The sequence below is a fragment of the Ictidomys tridecemlineatus genome, chromosome 4 (genome assembly GCF_052094955.1).
Source record: "Ictidomys tridecemlineatus isolate mIctTri1 chromosome 4, mIctTri1.hap1, whole genome shotgun sequence".
NCBI classification, from domain to species: domain Eukaryota; kingdom Metazoa; phylum Chordata; class Mammalia; order Rodentia; family Sciuridae; genus Ictidomys; species Ictidomys tridecemlineatus.
In genome coordinates this window covers 3,845,686-3,866,494 of record NC_135480.1, presented here as the reverse complement: position 1 = coordinate 3,866,494, position 20,809 = coordinate 3,845,686, and the positions used below count along the sequence as shown (strand labels likewise).

At 61.6% G+C, this 20,809-nt stretch overlaps 1 protein-coding gene across 1 annotated transcript in view; it reads right to left on the bottom strand.

Moving 5' to 3' along the window:
• The window catches only part of Shank2 (SH3 and multiple ankyrin repeat domains 2), a 380,130-nt gene that overhangs the window by 274,575 nt on the left and 84,746 nt on the right, over nucleotides 1–20,809 (bottom strand). The window contains 2 exon segments of the mRNA XM_078045409.1: nucleotides 9,807–9,884; nucleotides 17,963–18,079. Of these exon segments, the coding sequence (XP_077901535.1) occupies nucleotides 9,807–9,884; nucleotides 17,963–18,079 (195 nt within the window).

Here is a 20,809-nt window from a genome sequence, read left to right as displayed (position 1 = left end):
GGTCATCGACAGAGGAGGGCAGTGCTGGCCAGTAAGGTCCTGCTGGTGACCCTGAACCTGGATAGCAGGAGGTGCACGGTCAACCCCACAGCCAGCCATTCAGAGAAAGAAGTGAAGAAGATGACATTCTGAAGAATGGATGGGGTCACCCCAAAGTGACTCCCCACTCCCAGGGGGCAGCAGCAGCGGGGAGCAGACCAAAGCCCACAGACTCAGGGCAGCTGCAGACGGGGCAAGGTGGCCAGGAGGAGCGGGTAGATCAACAGAAGAGAAATGTCACCCACAGGACAGTGTGTAGAGGGCCTGCCACCTCCTTAGTCTCCCCAGAGTGACGCAGGGACTGAGCCACACTTCTATTCACTAGCCGTCCCCATGTGGTGACCAGAGGGCAGGCCCTGCAGAGATGCACGAGGAGCGTGGTGGACGGCGAGGACTCCCGGGTCTGGACATGGCTCTGTCGCGGCTCACTCAGCCTCTCTGCGGGCGGCTTCCTCGCCTGCAACAGGACGGTCCTGGGGCCTGTCGGAAGGGCTGTGAGTGCCCCGTGTCGGCTGCCACAGATGGCCAGGGTCAGCTCTCAGTCCCCGGAGGCGGGGTCCTCGACATGGGCACGTCACACGCACCTCCCAGCGACTCCAGAGCGGAAGGTCTCCCCCTCCAGGTTCCTGAGGCTGAGCTGTCCCCTGGCCCGAGCCTCCATCTTCAAGGCCAGAGCGTGGCTCCTCCAGCCCCTTCTCCTCGGACTCAGACCCCTCCCCTGCCTCCCCTGCTGGCCCCGACGGGGTCAGGTCCCATCCACGTTCCCAGTGTGGGGGTGAGGGTGGAGACCTGGGAGGCGTTAATCTGGCAGCCACAACATCTATGACAGGAGGCCCCACTGGCCACAGAACAGGAGCCACCGGTGGCACGGGACAACCCCTGTGATGACCATGCCGGTCAGTGCTGACCAGGCTCCTGCAGAGAGGCCGGGCAGACGCCTCAGCCCAGAGCACACACGGTCTCCGTCCCGGCTACTCACTGCGGCTGGGGCAGCCCAGAAGCAGCCACAGGCACTGTTAGTGACTGGGTGGGGCCATGTTCCAATAAAACTTTATTGACACAGATGCGGCCTGCCCCTGACAGGGTGCTTTCTGTGTCCTTTTTCCTCCTCACAGTGCTGGGGGGGACACAGGGCCTTGGCATGCTGGGCGAGCCTCACCACTGAGCCTCTACCACCCCAGCCGCAGGTTTTCTTGGTTCCAGGCAGCCCTGGGCTCCCCTCTGCAGGGGTCTCCCTGTGGGGAGCAGTGTGCGCTCCCCTCCCCCTGAGGCCGGGTCTGCACTGCTCTTCCTGCCTGAGAACGGCAGCATCTCCTTCCACCTGGTTGCTGGGACAGGATGAAACTGTCCCAAAGCCACAGCTGCAACCAGACGTAGTCACCATATGGACGAAAGCCACCGGCAGCGTGGGATGCTTGTTACCAGGCAGAACCTTGTCTACGCTGACCGGCACCGTCAGTGTCAGGTACTACTGTACCCGCTGTTTCCACGTACCCCGGCTCTTTCCTCCCTACCCCTCTGGCCGCTGTGGGAGGCCGAGCCTGAGACATTCCCAAGTCACTGCCAGGTCCGGGGAGGCAATCGGCGTCCCAGGTGATCTTGCAAAGGCAGAGGCATTTCCCACGGGGGGAAGCACAGGAGCCGCCATAGACGTGGGGCTGCACAGAGGCAGCCCCCACCCTGGACGTGGCTCAAGAGGGGTGAAGCACTGACCTGTGCTACAACAGAACCTGGAGGGCACGATGCTGCCACAGGTCAGGTGGCTCCACCGTATGTGCTGTCCCCAAGGACACACAGGGACAGAGGTGGGCTCCAGGTTGCTGGGGGCTGGGGGCGGTGCCGGCTTATAGCAACAGTGTCCTTTAGAGGGGATGGAAACATTCTAGAATGGCTGTGATGCTGGCTCCCGGCTCTGCAAACACAGCAGACCCTGCCTCGGCCCTCTGCTAGCCCGTGTCAATCAAGCAAGTGCAGAGCAAGAGCTGAGGACCCTGGACAGGCACCCCACACCCCCTCCTCACCCGTCCTCAGGGCCAGTGGGTCAAGGTTCCCTGGACCAGGGTCAGCACTGCCCACGTGGCCACACTGGGTCAGGACAAGGCGCCTGGCAACCCTCTAGCTGTGCCTGCCTGGTCCTGCCCGGTCCTGCCTGGTACGGTCAGTGTGGTCTAGGTCAGCTTTAAGACCTCACGGCCTTCCTAAAGGACGAGGAGGTACCTGGGTGCCAACAATGTGACCACGGATCAAAGACACAGCTGGCACTGGCTGCCCACGGGAGAGGGAGGTGCCAGCCTCGCTGCAGCCACAGACACAAAGACACCGAGAAACACTTCTCTGCCGCGTAGGCACAGGGGCTCTGCCTGCCGCTGCCTGGCGAGGCCGTCCTTGCCATTTTACGAGAGGAATGAAGAACGTCGTCCGTTTTCAAGCAGAAATCTGGCGACTCAAAATCAGCCTGACAAATACTCTGAAAGTGCCCGGAAATGGAGTCTCGTGACATCCCTGTTCCTGTCTCTACCAGCCACTCTCAAAACTGTCATGGTCTCTGTGACACCCTGTCTCCCATGAAATGCCTTTCCCACTGAAAATATGACATTCTTGGAAGAAAAGAAGACATTCTGCGGACACCTGGCTCTGGACACAGCTGGCTGGCTGCGGCAGGGACATCCACCTTGAGGTCTGAGCTGAAATCCCAACGGTCCCTCCGAGGACGCACAGGCTGGTCTCCGACGAGAGCCACGGGCAGTAGCCACCCCCAATGCCCCTGCTCCGACCTGTAGCCACACCTCGTCTCAGACGTCCCGGACCCGGAGGAACAAGGGACCTCAGCCCCGCCAGCACCTGGTCTTTGCTGGTCAGTGCACCAGCCGCCCAGCCGGGGGAGCAGATGCTCAGAAATCATCCCGACAACAGTCACCCAACCTGGCCAGCTCCAGGACGCTGGAACCTTCTTTACAAACATCTGAGCCCCTGTCTCGAGCCCGGCCTCCACCACATAAGCCTGAAGCAAACGAAGCCCAGAGGTAGCTGCAGGTCCACTGCCCAGGGCCTCCTCACCACCCCCTCCTTGCGCTCCCCCCTCCTGACAGTAGTCCTGCCGCCTGTCACAGACCCCAAGACACCTAGAAACACATCCCAGGTCACTTCCCAAACCCTCTCACAACCACGAAGACAACAGAAAATAACAAGTGGGCGAGGACCTGGCGCCCCGGAGCCCTGGGGCGCCCGCGGCAGGACCGCCAAACAGAGCCGCTGCTCAGAGGGGCACAGGCGGAGCGGCACGGGACCTGCAGACCCCATGTGAGGTCCACCTCCTGGAGCAAGATGGCTGTGCGGCTAGGTGGACGGCAGCCTGGGTCAGAAGGGCGTCCATCAGCAGCCACTTGGGGAAGCAAACTGCCGACCAGCTGCGAAGGGGCCGTTCTTCAGCCTTGAAAAGGAAGGAACTCTGGCCCAGGCCGCGGCACGGAAGGACAACGGGGACACCATGCTAAATCCGACAAGCCACTCTCAACAGGACCAAAACCACAGAGGCAGACGCAGGACGGGGAGCCGGGCTGCAGGGGGTGGGCAGGTTTAACGGGACAGTTTCAGCCCGGGAAGAGGGCAATGATCCAGAGACGGACGGCGGTGACGGCAGCATGGCCGTGTGAACACACCCAGTGTCCCTGAACCGCGCACATGAAACAGCGACATGGCTCATTCTACGTTGTAGATAATTTACACAGTTGAAAATGACCTGGGTTTTCTGGTTATTTGAAAAGCAGGAGGTCTGGCCACGAGCTGTATCCTTATTGCAATTTTTAAAAAGCAGCAGTGATGTCCACGGCACGACTCGCACAGCACGGGAGGACCAGGTGCCCACGGCTCCCAGTGACGGGGCCCGCATCTGCCAGCCCCCACCCGGCCAGACGCCCAAGCGGCCCGTGGCCTGGGGACCTTGGAACACAGAGGCACCTTCTCCAGCCCGCCCAGGCTCCGAAGGCAGAGGAGAGCCTGGCTGGTCCCCAGGGCCACCCTCAAAGATCGTCCCTAGCACGCACTGCAGCAGTAAGGACCAGGCGTCATTACTCCAGGCCACCACCAGTCACGCGTGCTGGTGACCTCAGGTGGGGGACAGGAGGGACAGTGATGAGACATCGTGACGACTTCTCGGAGCGCCCCGGCCAGCCTGCACCCACACTCACCCGGGGGGCTTCCTGTGGAGGCCGTGAGAGCAGGGGCCTCTCCACCGTGAAGCGTCCTGTCCTGGTAGTGGGGGGACCGCTGGGTGGAGACCTCGAGGTCCGTGGCTGTCCTCAGAGGGGCGCGTCCCTCAGGAACACCCTGGTCCAGTCTGGCCTCACTGAGGGGGCGCAGCACACCTGCAGGGCCGCTGGACAGCGCTGTGGGCCAGAAGTGACCACAGTGACTCACCCTGACGATGATGGATGAATGATCTGAAATGCCACCATGCTCCCAAGAAGGGCAGAGCTGTCACCGTGTAAGAGACAGAGGACCTGAGGCTCCGAGGGACGTTGCCAAGGAGACCGCAGGTCCAGTGCAGCCCGTCCACCGTCCCGATGCCCGGGCTTGGCTCCGAGACGGGGCCCCTCCTGGACGGCCTGGTCCTGCCAGGGACCCAGGCGAGGCCAGGCAGGGCTCTGTCACGTGGAGGAGGGTCAGAGCTGGCCTGGCCTCGGGCCCCCACTGTCGCTGGCTTGTGTTTGGGTCACCTCCCTGCACAGGAGCTCTGAGTCCTAATCAGTGGCTCGCTGGGACGCGTGGTTAGCTGGGCCTGTCCATCTTTCCAACATCCTGCAACCTTAAATGACAACTGGCTGTCCCCTGCCTGGAAGCCAGGGCCTCTCTGACCCTGAGACGCCCCGACTCTTCTTCAGTTAACCAACAAACACACCTGGTATGCGCCAGGCCCCAGGCTGCGGAGCGGACCGTAATCAGTTGATGAATAAAAACACAAACTCTGCCAGGTGCATCCCAGAAGCTCAGGAGGCTGAGGCAGGAGGATTTGAGTTCAAAGCCAGCCTCAGCAACTTAGCGAAGCCCCAAGCAACTTGCAGGACCCTGTCTCTAAATTAAAAAATTTTTTTTAAAAAGGGGGGGCTGAGGACGTGGCTCAGTGGTTATACGCCCCTGGGCTCAATCCCTGGTCCCCAAACAAACAACGAAAACCCCAAGCTCCATCCCAAAAGATGCTTTCCGGGACCTGAGAGGCCTCCCAAGACCACGCGGCGGGGGAGTTCTTAAAGCCCTGCCCATGCTGAAGGCAGGCGGATCTCTGGAGGAGTGTCTCTGTGACGTGAACAGGGTCCTCTGCTCCTGGTCCTGCGAGTCCTTCCAACCCTGCAGGGATGTGGAGGTGTCTGTCACAGGCAGAGACTCAGGCCCACAGGGGACCGTCCCTGGCCCAGCAGCAATGGCTGGAGGGTGGCAGGAAGCTCCCGTCCTGGTGCTGCCTCCCACTGATGAGCTCAGCCTGGCCTGGTGACTGTCATGCCTGCTGGGGTCCTCTCTGCTGAACCAACACCGTCCCTCAACTCCAGGCCTCTGGGCCTCTGCTCAACGTGGTTTTAAAACACACCAAGGAGAAGGCTCGTGATTGGCCGCCAGCTTGAGGGTGTCAGTACCTTAAAGCAACAGCAGGAGCCCAGCAGAGGGTGCCCACCGGGCCCTCCACGGCCGCCACACTGGTACCTTCATAACAGCCCCCTTCCCGGGCCTGGCTTCCCGGGCCCTTTCCTCCCCCAGAGCTCCTGATTGACATGACCTTTACGAAAGGTCACTGCCAGCTGTCACTCTCTTTGGAAGCATTAGGTGCACATTTCTGACCTGCCCCAAGCCCCTGTTCTCCGCTTGACTCTGGGCCTCGCCCACTGACCCCGGACACACTCTGACACTCTCCCATGCAGACACACACACACACACACACACACACACACACACACACACACACACCCGGCTGCTGCAGGCCTGACACTGCGGTGGCCCCAGGGGAAGGTGAAGGAACTCTACTGGGCTGAGGAGCCAGGGATCCCAACGCTGCTCCCAAGATGGCGGCCACCAAGCGCATGCAAGGCACACAACGTGACAGCGGGCTCAACGGCACCCTCTTTGAAACGGCCCAAGTGTTCCGTGGCTCCTGTGTGGGAGCGTGGCCCTGGGACATTTTGCTGAGCCCTCATGCTCGCCCATGATGCTCTTGTGATAATGCTGCTCTTCAGGGCAACTGTCACCGGCTCTGGGACACAGGGACATTTTCAAGTTTTGCAGGGACATCAACTGAATAGATCCTCGGCCTTCACAGTGCCCTGCCCGTAGCCCCCGGCAGTCCCTAGACCCTCCAGCCTCGCCCTGGCCCAGGCACCAGTGCCATCTTGCCTTCTGAGGGTCCTTTCTCTGGATGGTTCTCTCCTGAGTCAGTCACCTGGGACCCTGGGAGCAGGAGGCCCGGTGGACAAGCACCTGTGACAAGGTGAAAGCACCCTGAGGCACCATGGCTCCCTCACCTTGGAGAGGCCCTGCGTGGCTGGTCTGAAGGGACCCCTGGCTATGGGCGCCTCCTGCCCGGGGTTGGCTCCTCCCCGCCCAACCCCGGGCCCCCAGTCCCCGTCCAGGTGTGGCCACCCCAAACACAAGCTCCCTTCCACTTCAGCCTCACGGTGCCTCTGGGCTCTGCTGGGGGGCAAGTGTGCCTGGGGCCCAGCTCTTCACAGTGCTGCCCACAGAGAGCCTGGCTCGTGACCGGTGGGTCTTGCCCTCCAGTGGAGCCTCGTGCTTCTACTGGTTACCACCAGACGTGGGGCCATTCTGGATGCCCACGGTGGCCATCTCCTTTTCTCTCTCTTTCCCGCCTTCCCTCTGCCCCTGACACGCACACCAGCCCCTCCGCCGCTCTCCCCTGCACCCTGCCCCTCCACCGCTCTCCCCTGCACCCTGCCCTGCCCGGGGTCTTTCTGTTTTTGATCCTCTTCCCTCTCTGATTCTTGCCGACTTCAGGATCAGGACGTCTGCTGTCTTGAACAACCTGAAGCAGAAGGGTTCCTGGTGTTCACTGTGCGCCAAGCGGCCAGGTGAGCTACCTGCCAGGTGAGCTACCATCTTCCTCACTCCCGACCCCAGAGCCCAGGACTGCACGAACCAGTTTTGGAATCCCAGCTAATCGTCTCTCCGTATCTGCTTTTCTCCCATAAATTGAAACAAAAAGGCCTACCCCACTGGGCTGTTCCACAGTAAGTGAGAAAGCAGATGAGAGTCTTTGTGAGCTTCAGAACTCAGTGCAAATGAAGAGATCCGCCACTCCCACCACCCTACCACCACGCGTGACTTCATCACCACCATCACCACCATCACCGTCACCATCGTCATCACCATGATGGCCACTGACACCATCACCACCATCATCACCACCACCGTCACCACCGTCATCACCACCACCACCACCATCTTCACCGTCACCTTCTCATTACCATGATCACCATCTTTATCACCGTCACCATTGTCATTGATGCCACCATCAGCAGCACCTTCATTGGTGGGAAGATAGATCCACATTTTTAAAAAACATTTTCCAGCTGTAGATGGACACACTACCTTTTCTTTAACGTGATGCTGAGGACGGAACCCAGCGCCTCACACGTACACGGCGAGCACTATGCCGCTGAGCCACAGCTCCGGTCCCAGCCCACGTTTTAAATGCTGCTCCTCCTCTGGTCTCTTGTCCTGGGAGAGTCACTTCTGCCTGGTGAGGGTAAGAGTCCCCGCTCATGGACACAGAGCCCAGAGCCTGTCCCCAGAGCTTCCGGTGCCCAGGCGAGGGTGTGGCCTGAGAAGGGCATTTTCTCTCAAGCTCCTGAGGCTGCTGGCCCAGCGTCTGGGTCAAGGAGTGGTCAAAGGCACGGCCAGAGGAACTCACCACATCCCCAGAGTCTGGGGATGTGACGGTGGCCGACAGCTCCGAGGCTGTCCAGTCGAGCACGTCTGACCCTCTTAAATGATGCAGCGACCCATCGTGTCCCTGGGGGACCGACGCTAAACGACGCACTTTCCTAACCGCGAGGGGAGGACTGTGAGTGAAAGATGAAGCGAGGCCATTGTCCAGGCGAGGACCTGCAGAGTGAACCAGCCACTGTGCCTCCCGAGGAGGAGGAACCCGGCTCCCGAGTCACCGCAGGAGTCCAGCGGGATGGGGCCAGCGGGACGGGGCCAGCGGCAGGCTCCAGCCCCACTGGTTCCATGAGCCACGTCTGGAGGGCACAGTCCGGCCAGTTCATCAGGTTTCTGCATCAGTGTCACTGGGAACCCTTCGTGCATCTGACGGGTTGCTGTTAGCAACAGAAAGGGACCGAGTAGCCTTGCTCGGGTGCTGCTGGGCGCTGAGGGTGTGTGCACACCCCAGAGACACTCGCAGGCAGGGCGTCCCCGTCCCACGCTCAGGGACAGGAGGGCCTCTAGGCCCTGGACGACCTGCCTCCCTGAGGCATCGCGAGTCGGTTGCAGCACGAGTGTGGGGCCAGGAAGGTCCCCTGTGCCATCCGTGCTCACGGGGACTCGGGGGCCACGGCTGCTGTGTCTAAGCAATTGATGCAACTTCGTGTCTTTTTTTTAAGGATCAAAGAAATACATATTTAATGGCAAAAGTGAATTCCTGAAACCAAGCCCTCCCACCCATCCCCCCACAGCTGACCCCGAAGGACAAGGCAGGCGTACGTCCCCACAGGAAGAAGGGACTCTCCTTGCGGAGTAAAGTCACCTTCCCAGGCCCAGTGCAGACCAGCCATCGCTGTGCAAGCCACTCCTGCCACACCCGTGCAACCCAGCGTCAACGCTGAGTCCAGGTGGGGACCCGAGGACTCCAGGGACGGCGCCATCACACTTTCAAGACATCAAGTCTGTGTCGTTAGTGACATCCCAGAAGATACCAGGAAGCTCACGGGGAGACCAGTCCCAAGTCCGACTCCTCCCAGCCCAGGAGACGTAATCACTTCCTTAAGGAGCATGGCCGTCACACGCACACACCCCGGTATCTCTTCACTCTGAACTAGCCGCCATCTGACCAAAACTTCCACGCTCATACGGGTCTGGCCCACAGAACCAGGCCCGGCCCGCAGAACCAGGCCCCATCTTCCCTGAAAAGAAGGCAGCCCGATGCCCAGGGCAGGGCAGACCCGAAGACGTCACAGAGAGGCCAAAGGCGGGAAGCCAGTGTGGTGAGTCCCGTGTGGAATGTGCGGAGCAGACGGATCCGCAGAGACGGAGGGGAGCCACGGCCTCCCGAGAACAGGGCAGGTGAGTGGTGGGCGACAGAGCGTCTCCTGGCACCTGAGCACACCGCGGAGGTGTGGGTGCCAGGGATCGTGATCCTAGATGGTTACGATGCCAACTTTGTGTTTCGCGTATTCTGTCTGATTTTCTTCACTTAGGCCCGGGGTTGTGTGCCGCACCCTGGAACCCCAGGGGGTCACTCTCCCTCCACCCTGGGGTGGTGCATGGTGCGGTGCCACTGGACAGCAAGCCCCTCCCCGTGACGGGCAGCAGAGCCCATCTTTCTAAAGAGCATCAGAGAGCAGCCAAGTCTCGGTTGCTTTTCCAGGACTCTCCTGGGGACCTGTGCGCGTCACCCACCTGCTCAACCTAACAGCGAGGAGGCCCCGGAGCAGCCTTCACACGCGGAATGCAACCCGTGCCCCACGCTCGACGCCCTGCACGGGGACCCTAAACCGCCACCTCAAGGCCACGCGAGGCCCCCTGCCACCAGGAGCCCTCTTTACCTGGAACGGCGTCTGGCTGTTGTAGTTCTTCAGTTCCTTGTTTCCACCCCGAAACAGGAGCACGCGCGCACAGCTGTCCTGAAATCCAAGAGAAGAAGCTGCTGTGACACCGTGGCAGGGACCGTGTCCCCCAGCCCCGCTCACACAGCGGGGTCCAGGCTCCCACTGCTGGGGCGCAGGTGACACCAGTGCTCCCCACACAGGGCGAGGCCTGGCTGCCTTCAGGGCTCACCGCGACCAAGCCACTCCTCTGGGAGGTGGCACTTACAGAACGTCTTGTCAACCTAACAGAGGAAACGCCCACTCTCCTGAGAGAGTGACAGGCAGGGGAACCCGCAGGGGCGTAAAGGGGGGGCCAGGACACCCTCACCCAGGCCACCGCAGGGCCAAGGCCAAGGGCTGGGGGCTCCCAGCAGGGAGGGCAGCCTCCCGCCAAAGGGCAGCTGACGCCCATAGTGTGTGTTTTCTGTCTGTGTTGGTGCTGGGGACTGAAGTCGGGAGCACTGCCGCCAAGCTGCGTCCCCAGTCCTCTTGATTTTGAGACAGGGCCTTGCTACGTTTCTGAGGGTCTCGAAAGCTGCCCGGGGTGGCCTGGAACTCGTGATCCTCCTGCCTCAGCCTCCTGGCCTCTGGGATCACGGCACTGTCTGCTGCGCCCCAGCTTCACTGGCACCTTAGAAGCTGAGAGTCCAGTAGGGACGCAGAGGCCGTGTGTGGGGCACGTGCAGCAGCACCGACTGCCCGGGAGGGAGGGTCAGGGCGAGAGCCACAGGACCTCCTCCGCAGGACGTCCTCCAGGGACATTCACGTGTTTTCACGTTGGCAGAGCCGCCAAGCCACTTGGTGTGAGTTTTCACAGTGAGAAGGAATCCACCCTATTTACTTGGGCCTGGGGCTGATGAGATGAGAACTTCCTGCCGTCTCTCCAGAAGTTTCTTTGGAAGTTCCCAGTGAGGACAATGGGGACAAACACTACGAATAAAAAGGCCGATGGCAGAGAATCAAAGAACAGGCACTGGCTATGGACAGGGTCACGCTCTCCCGTGATTTTGCCACTGTCCAAACGTGACAGAATCCACTTACACAAGCGAAGAGGCCTCACGCGGCCCCAGGCCACGTGATCTTACGGAATCCCCACTGCATGTGGCCATCACTGACCGGAAGGCCACTGTGCCTACATGACAGAATACTCTGCCTAGCAAATGCCATTGGCTATTTAGAGTAAGTTTGGCTCTGGACGAGCATGGAAATGACGGACGTAGGTGGACAGTGGGCAGCACACACCAGGGCAGGCAGCCCACTGCAGAGCTGGGCACTTTCCCCGAGCCGGGGCCCGTGCCCAGCACAGCCGAGCTGCACTGGGAATGTCAGGGACCCCCCCTTCACCTGCGCTCAGGGACGGGGACGGGAAGGATCACCTGGACCTGACACTCCACATGCTCTCTCCATGAAGGGATGCTGGAAAAGCCAGCCAGGCCACCACCCAGGGAGCTACAGGACACGGCGGGTCACACGCAGGACCCTGGCCCCAGACCAGGAGGGGAGGCTGCAGTGGGGACCTGCAGGGGCCAGGGTGGGACAGTACACAGGCCCTAGGACCTGCAGGACAGCAGCTCTGACAGAGCCCCAAATCCAGAGCAGACAGCAGGCACATGACTGCCCAGGCCCCGAGGGCCAGAGCGTCAGAGCACAGCTCACTGCACAGGGCTCCTGCTGGGGGCAGTGTCCTGAGGTGACTGTGGCGATGGGCGGAGAAGGGCGGAGCTCACTGCACTGGGCGCCTTACCTGGGGACTGAGCAGCTTGTGACTCACATCTCAATTACACACTTAGGAGAAGGAGATAGAGCGGGGTGAGCCCGGGCCGCAGCCTGCCCTCTGCCCTCTGAGGCCAGGCAGGCCAAGGGCAGGAGGACAAGGTTCCTGGAGCCAGGAGGGGCTGCCACCCAGGACCCCATGGTCTGACTGTGAGGAGGAAATGGGAATGGAGCCGTGGAGCCTGAGGCAGAAGGGCCGGCCACCATCACGCAGAGAACTGGCTGTGCTTCGGGGCCAGTGTCCTGTGCACCCAGCTGCACCCAGGCTGCCCCGGGTGAAAGGTCACACGCTGCATCAAGTCCCGCTGAGGCCACGCTGGGCAGAGGGGCTCCGTCCAGGGAAGCACCTTGCTGGGCAGGAGGAAGGGAGCCTGGACTGGGGAGCAGACTGCCCCAGCTGTGGGAAGGACGGGGGGTGGGGGACAGATGGAACCCACCACACGCTGTCCCCAAGGCACCTCTGCAGCCCAGCTCTACTGAGAAGAAAGGCCACAGAGGGGGCCCTGTCCCTGGGGCGGTGGCTCTCAGTGGGAAACATCTGGCCATGTCCAGAGACATCTCACTGCCCCGGGGTGCTCGTGTGCTAAGCAGGCTGAGGCCAAGGAGGCTGGGAGGCCCTGTGATCCCTAGGTCAGCCCCAGAGGCCACCCGGAGGGGCACAGACCTGCCGAGATGGCTCCACGGCTACTCGGGGGTCTTGCTCATGGGCACCACTGTCTCCAGGGCCTGGGAAGGATACCCCCAAAACAAGCCTCAGGCCACAGCGGGTCAGGACCCATGAGGGCCACGGGTCCAGGCTGGGCCAGTCTCTTCCTGAACACACCTGGGACTCTGGGACCACCTAGCGAGGTCTGTGGAGGCACCCCGTGCTCTTTGGGATGGGCGTAGGGACGGGAGGACGGAGGTGGTGCTCAGTGGATGGCTCACCAAGGCGGGCAGGGGGTCCCCCACATGTGCGTGTGTCCCCTCCCTACCCAGCCCTGGACCAAGCAGGTCCTCGTGGGGGATGTGGCAGGTGGGGTCTTCACTGCTAGGGCTGGGCTGGTGGAGATCTTGGAGGGCCACCTATTCCAGAAGGTGCAAAGGGCACAGATGGGCTGCCCACGGTCACCCCAGGGAGGATCCGCCTAACGGGAGGGTGCGGCATGGACGCCAAGAGCTGTCACCAGGAAGCCGAGCTGGGTGGGGACAGGTGTGGCAAGGTGTGTGGGTGGCACCCTGCCCCCATCAAGAGAGGGGAGTCTGACGGACCACCTGGGGAGACAGGAGTGGGAACCTGCAGCCAGGGGTGTGGGGACGGGCTGGGCACAGTGAGTGTGCCCCGCGGGGCCGGGAGGAGGGGCGTTTCCATCAGCGAAAGTCTGGAGGAGAGGGACACAGAATGGCACCACCGAGGACAGGGCTGACAGCACCTCCAGGCCCGTCGGGGGCTCCTGTCTCCGCCCTGGACGTCTTCAGCCGAGCATCCACACAGGACAACTTGCTGCCGGCTGAGCAGCTGTTCGGGTAGGCAATCCCTGAGGGCGGGCCTGCAGGACACCAGGCACACACACCAGGGCACTGGAGAGGGGCAGCGTGTAAACAGGACGCTGATGTCACCAGCGTCGGGCTGGACCGGTCCCTAGTCCAGCCTGCCTCTGAAGACCACCCCAGAGCAAGGGACAGGGTAGCTGGGGCAGCACCCCTCCAGGCCCTGGGGCACCAGCACGCCTGTGGGCCTCCCTGGGGGCCCTACTTGGCCCAGTCAGTGGGTGTGGGGAAGGACCTCCCGGGGAGGCCGCGGGCTGGGCACTTCACCACATCCTAACCCAGCAGCCTTTGGAACAAGCCGGGGTCTCCCACCTGTACAAAGGAACGGGCAGCTGAGGGGTCCCAGAGCTCGGGGGCCTCGGGAGGCTTGGGCACACCTTCCACTCCACAGGACCCAGAGTGCTTGTCCCTGGATGCAGAGGCAGAGCTGGCCAGGGCCTAGGGGCCATCAGCAAGGGCATGGAGATCCAAACAGGAAACACCCCACTGCTCCCACCGTGGCCCTCACTAAGCTCAAGACACCTGCTCTGGAGAGGCACGGGTGTGCATGTGTGCACATATGTGTGTGTGCATGCATGTGCATGTGTGTGCACATGTGTGCACGTATGTATATGTGCATACATGTGCGCATATGTGCGTGTGTGCATGTGTGTGTGCATGTATGCATGTATGTATGTGTGTGCACGCACATGTCTTCTACACAAACTGGCCTGGCCTGGTGACCTCTGATGTCTGGCCCTCCCTCTGGCCCTTCGTTATCCAGCCCAGGAAAGCAAACGCCAGCTCTTGCCTCCCCCTGAGCCCTTAGAAAGCCGGCGTGAGGCTGAGGGAGTCCACACATTAGAAACAATTTGCTGCTTACAATCAAAGCCCTAATTAGTTGATTGCATAAGAGAAGAGAGAATATTCTGATCACAGCGTGTTTTATTAGACGTGTGGAGCTGAGGCCCGCGTAAAATTGATAAAGTACACATATCGTCCCACACACCTGAGTGCTGTTAGACTTCAGGAGGAGAGGCTTGTTGAGGCCAAGAGCAGGAGCACCATCACCACCACCATCATCACCACCACCATCACCATCACTACCACCATCATCACTATCACCACCATCACCACTACCATCATCACCACCATCATCACAACCACCACCATCACCATCACTACCACCATCATCATCACCATCATCACTATCACCACCATCAACAACATCACCATCACTACCATCACCATCACTACCACCATCATCATCACCATCATCACTATCACCACCATCACCACCATCACCACCACCATCATCACCACCACCATCAAAAACACCACCATCACCATCACTACCACCATCACCACCACCATCACCATCACCATCACCACCATCACCATCACCATCAGCATCATCACCATCACCATCACCATCACCACCATCACCACCACCACCACCACCACCACCATCACCACCACCACCATCACCATCCTCACCATCTCCATTCCTCACTCTCCCCACCACTACCACCCTCATTTCCAGCACTTTCACCACCACCATCACCCTCACTGTCACCATTGCCAGGTCGTCCAACACCACTATGACAGCTGCAATTTACGGAGCATGTGCTACATGCCAGGTACAGCATATTTGCTTCCACTGTGTCTTCCCAGCATCCCTGTGAGTTAGATGGTCGCCCCCACATCACAGATGAGGAAACGCAGAACCCAAGAGAGACAGTGGGTTGCTGGCAGCAGACAGCCAGGTCATGGTTCAGACCTGGGGACCCTGACTACCAGGCCTGGTGGGTTGTGGCTCCCCTTCACCAAGGCCCCTTCTGAAGTCCTTGCCCTGTGTCCTCGTCTTGACCACAGCAGGTCGGCCCTCCAAGGGACAGTCAATGTGTCCTGATGGCCCCCTTTCTAGTTAACGTCACTGTCTGCCCCTGAGCTCGGCATACACACAGGTGACATGTGCACCAAAGAGAGGAGGTGCTTGGCAAGGTGGTGCCGTGGGGGACAGAGTGCCAGGTCAGAACCAGGCCGTGCCCGCCAGAGGCCTGCCCACCAGACAGAGGCCGGGCTGCAATCCCAGAGCCCTCCGTGAGAGCCTGGGGGTGCGCGGCCCCTCTCGGAGCCCACTGAGAAGTGGCTGGAGGAGCTCCTTTCCTGTCACCAAGACCCACCAGGGAGCTGGGGGAGCCCCCGGGGGGCTGCAGAGCACCCTGCTGCCCCAGGGAGGGTGTGGGACTACGACCCCAGGACCCTCCTGACATTCCAACTGGCAGCGTCCAGGCTGTGGGGCCAACAGGCCCAGTGCCTGTGAGTGGACTCAGGCTCCCCTGGAGCAGGCGCAGGGCAGCGGTCAGAGCTCAGCCTGCCACCTTCGGCACTCCCCGGAAGCTGGAGCTTGGCAGCGGCCGGCTGCCCTGGTGATCCCAGGCCCAGGGAGAAGACAGCTCTCCCTACCAGGGCAGAGGCCCCAGGCCTGCTGGGCAGAGGCCCCAGGCCTGCTGGGCAGAGGCCAGAGAGCCCCTGCCGGGCATGTGGCTAACCCAGGTGGGCGGAGGGCAGGTGGGGCCTTCCACTTTAAGGCTCTGCAAACCACAGGCCGAGCGCCCTCTGCCCTGGGGTGCAGCCACCTTTCCGAGAACACGCTGCAGCAGCCCCAGAGCCGCCGCCTGCAGCAGGCTTCACGCGGCTCAAAGCCCAAGTGCCCACTCACTGGCCGGCAGAGTCCACTGACCCACCCCGACGGAAGGCAGGGGGCACTGCTTGGGACAGCCGCGGCCCCTCCTGAGTGGTGGGGACGAGCTCGGGGCATGTGGAGAGCTAAGAACCTTCCCCTCTGAATGTTTTGACCTTTTCCAATAAAAACTCCCATCGTCATTTTCAAAGACCAACTTGTGTGCAATTATTTCAAGTGACAGAAAAAATGATTTCCTTTTTTTTTTCCAATGGCAAAATATGCTTGAAATACACGGGAGGAAATTAAGGGATGTTTTCCGTCTCAGGCAGTAATTACTAAGCAGATGCTGTGCAGATGTGCTAGCAGCTACAGCCAGGCAAGCACCCAGGCTCACACAGCCTCCCAAGCGCCACGCGGACCAGCCGCGCTGCATACAAATCCCACAGGCAGCCTCCTGTGCGAGCCCGCAGCTCTGCAGGACGCTCCTCCCACCCAGCTGCCCTGCTGCCCAGTCGCTCCTCTCCCGTGCTAAGCCCAGAGGAGAATGAGGCAGCCCATGCCCCTGAGGCGGGGCTCAAGGTGGAGAGGGAACGGGGGGGGGGGGGGGGGGGGCTGCTCGTCCCACGCTGCACACGTCACTCTGCTGTGTCCCACCAGGGCTCTCAAGGGAAGACGTGGCTGGGTGGGGATATCCCAACTGGGTATCGCAGGATGCATGGGAGTTTCCCAGCAAAGAATCCAGGAAGGTTTAAGAGCGGGAAGCAAATGGGACTTCGAGGTGGCTAGAGGTGCCTGGGTTGAGGAGCAGCCACGAAGGGGCTGGGGATGGACGTGGGAGTGGCTAAAGGTTGAGATGTCACCTGAAGTCACCGTGAGCCTGGGATCACAGCTGCAGACTGGGAAGAGGATGCTGAGGACTGACAGGGTGCCCAGGCCTCCAGCACAGCCCCTGCACTGGGACTCCTGCTCCTCCAGGAAGACCCACCCACCTCCACTGCTGGGCTGCATGGCGTGGGGTCCACTCTCACCACCCTGGGACCTGGGACCTCATGCTCCTTGAAACCAGGGAAGGAAAAGGAAGAGAAAGCCTCGGTAGGGACGGCGCAGGTGGACCCCACCGTGGGCACAAGGGCACTGCAGCCCATAGGTGTCCACCCTGGTCCTCCTCACTACTGACTGCACACGGGGCAGCAGCCCTCCTGAGCCCCCTCAGCTGCCCCCCAGCCAGGGTGCCCTCAGGGGGGCCCAGGAGGAGCTGCTCTCCCCAGGGCAGGGCCATCGCCCCGACTCTGCCGACCTGTGCTGCCCTGGAGCGCTCAGTGGCTGTGACGTGGGAGCTGTGTGTGGCCACCGGGTCACACCAGGACAGAGGGCAGAGTCCTCCATGGCTGCACGCTCATGTCCCCTGCAGCACCATGCACCACAGAAGAGGTGCAAGCAGCCCGAGTCCATCAGCTGAAGAACAGACACACAGACCTGCCCTCCCTCCATGGAGCAAGCCACGCAGCCTCCAGACACGTCACTGACGCCTGCTGCACCAGGGACAGAGCTAGGGGACATGATGATGAGGGCACGGAACCCTCACAGGGGGACGGCTGCTGCAGGACTCCAGGCTGTGAGGCCCCTGGAGCCGGCAGACCCACAGAGACCGGAGGAGGGTGGGGCTGGGGGCGGAGTCAGTGCTGGATGGGTGGAGCGTCAGGCTGGGGAGGCCAGCAGCCCTGGAGGTGGAGGTGCTGCCGGCCACCTAGCAGGGTGAGTGTGTCCAGCGTTCCTGGACTGGGCACTGGACGTGGTCAGGATGGGGATGTAAAGGGCTTCACAACAGTAGGAAGAAAGTCAAGGTCACAGAGTCTGGGACTGAGCAGCTCGCACCCTGGGTGTGTGGGACAAGAGAACCTGGGGTTCTGCACACCTTGGGGACCAGAGCAGCATGGGTGTGTCACTGCAGTGGACAGGCTGAGTCCTCGGCCTGGGACCCCGATGTGACCTGGGCCTCTGGACCCACTTGCCGGGCTCTGTTTCCTCTTTTCAGGGGCAGGACGTGGTGGCCACTGAAGCGGGGGCGGGGTCGCCCGAGTGCTCCCCCAGGCCTGGCCCCACCCCTCGCCCCGTCTGGGAGGAGGGCCGAGCGTCCACTGACCTGGTTGTAGAGGGCGCAGATGTGCAGGGCTGTGTTCCCCGAGGCGTTCTGGGCACCCATGTCCGCGCCGTAGAAAAGCAGGTGCTCCAGCTGCTGCACGTGTCCGTACCTGCAGGCCTGCGACAGGGGCCGCGCTGAGACCAGGGCCACGCCCGCCCTGTGTCCCCAGCCCGGCCACACGCCCGCACCGCGAAGTCCCCTCCAGCCTGGCCCCGTGCCCACACCCGACCCTGCCGCTCGCCCGAGTCTGTGGGACCCCACGTGTGGTGGTGAGCCCACGGGGCACAGAGTGAGGCTCGTGGTGGCTCCAGCCTCTGACTGCTGACAGGAGGAGGAGGGTGTGACTGGTTGGGGACGCATGCTCTGCTGTTGCACAGAGGGCCCCAGAAGAGGGCCTCCCTTCCCTGCAGATCAGGGGATCCTGGTGGGCAGCTCTGTGAACTGCACCTTGGGTGCTCAGCCCCCTGGTGACCCCCTCCCCCCTCCCCATGCTGTGTCCAGGTGGGGGCAGCACCTGCCCCTCCTGTTGCTTTACAGATAGCCCAGGCCCGAGGCAGGCAGCAGGAGCCAGGGCCGGCTGTCCCTTGGCATGATCTGCCCGTCCCCAAGCCCTCCCGGGCCAGCCAGTGTGATTTATGAACCGCCAGGGCTCTGGGACCGGCAGATGTGGACCCCAGCCACAAACCTTGCACTAATCAGGGCTTTTTCTCTGGAGTCTACAAATGTGTTCGTCTGTGGAAGGGGAACAACATTCCCTGCAGGGAATCCCTTGGGTCACAGGAAGCTGGGCACCCCATCAGGCTGGGTCCCTCCCTTCCAGCCTAGGTTCTGAGCCAGTGCTTCCTGATCAGCGGGAAGTGGGCAGCCGTGAAGAGGGCAGGTGGCCCCCCATGGTGACAGCCTCAAGCTCCCAAGAGCACAGACTGAGCTCTCCCCAGCTGTAAGTGACGGTCACTGAGACAGAGGGAGTGAACGTCACCTCTGCGGAGTCTACAAGAAAGAGCCCCAGTGGACAGATCGTGGTGGAGGACGGTGATAGGGAAGACACTGGACTATTCACTGGGAGAGCTTCCAGGTAAAACCCTGGAGACACCCACCTCGAACACTGCGCCTCCCACGGCTGCTGTCCCCAACCTGCCTCGCAGACCCTGCAGCAGGCAGCACCGGCCCCAGCCCCTAACAGTGCCTGAGTCCTCCTGCAGTCCCCCGACACACAGTCCAGGAGGACCCAGTCCCCACTGTTCCGGTGGAGGGCCAGGCATGAGGCCATCTCCAGGTCCAATCATGGCTCAGGGGCCCGGAAACCTGAGGACCCGTGACATCCCCAGATGGGGGCATCTGCAGGACAGAAGTTCGTTCCTTTATTCAGAACAGCCCAGCAACACCCCTGGGAAGTGCGGAGGTGGGGGGCGGAGACCAGAGGGAGAGTCAGGAAGCCCACAGTGGCTGCCGCGGCCCCTCGGAGCCACACTGACCCCGCAGGGCCCAGGACACCACCAGACCTCGTCTTCTCCTTGAGCCACTGAGCTGGGAAGTCTGCTCTGCACATGGGGGAACCTCTGACGAATCAGCTCCCCCAGAGGACGGGGAGCCGCGCCCCTGGCATATTGGGATCGCCCTGCAGCCGAGGGGATGGGAACCACACTGACAGCTCGCCAACGGCCACTCCGGGCTCGCGACTCCTGTCCCTGGTTAACCTATTTCTATGAGGTCTGAAGCTACCTCTGTGGGAGCCTGTCACCTCTTCTCAACAAGGGCCAAGACGTGGCCACGCTGGGAGATGACAGGCTGAGCCCTGGGGCCAGCATCCCGGGACCTGTCCCTGGCTTCGCCTTATTCCATGCTCATGTTTTTGCAACCAACAAAACCAGAAAGCACAGGACAGTGCAAGGGTCACCTCCAGCCCGCGGACTTTCCACCCGTGACTCTGCCAAAGGGCCACTTCTGCCAGCCGCTCCCTTCCCTCTCCAACCCCAGTGGCTGAGGGAGAGGCCACTGGCCAGGGTGCGCAAGCCGGGAGCCAGGCAAGCGAGGGCCCAGGGCTGAGCCACAAGAGAGAGAGGCAGGCAGTGGGGCGGGTTTCTCTCCGTCAAAGACGGGGAACAAATATGGTGCCATGGTGTTGGCTCCAAATGGTGTCAGTGTGAACGCATGGCCCTGGACACCAGAGAACTGAAAATGGAAGTGAGTACAGCTGGCCCTGGGTTTCCTCAGGTCCACGTCCATGGACCCAGCCAAATGCAGACTGAAGATGTCCAGGAAGTGATGGCCTCTGCCCTGAGCTCGTCACCGCCCGCTGGCAGAGCAGCAGAGCTAGGTACAGAGCGTTTGCACTGTGGGAGGCGTGGTCACTGCGGGAGGCGTGGTCACCGTGGGAGGCGTGGCCACCATGGGAGGCGTGGTCACTGTGGGAGGTGTGGTCACTGTGGGAGGTGTGGTCACTGTGGGAGGAATGGTCACTGCGGGAGGCATGGTCACTGTGGGAGGTGTGGTCACTGTGGGAGGAATGGTCACTGTGGGAGGTGTGGTCACTGTGAAGTATGGTCACCGTGGGAGGCATGGTCACTGTGGGAGGCGTGGTCACTGTGGGAGGCGTGGTCACTGTGGGAGGTGTGGTCACTGTGGGAGGAATGGTCACTGTGGGAAGAATGTTCACTGTGGGAGGGGTAGTCACTGTGGGAGGGGTGGTCACTGTGGAGGCGTGGTCACTGTGGAGGCGTGGTCACTGTGGGAGGCGTGGTCACTGTGTAAGGTGTGGTCACTGTGGGAGGAATGGTCACTGTGTGAAGTATGTTCACTGTGGGAGGGGTAGTCACTGTGGGAGGGGTGGTCACTGTGGAGGCGTGG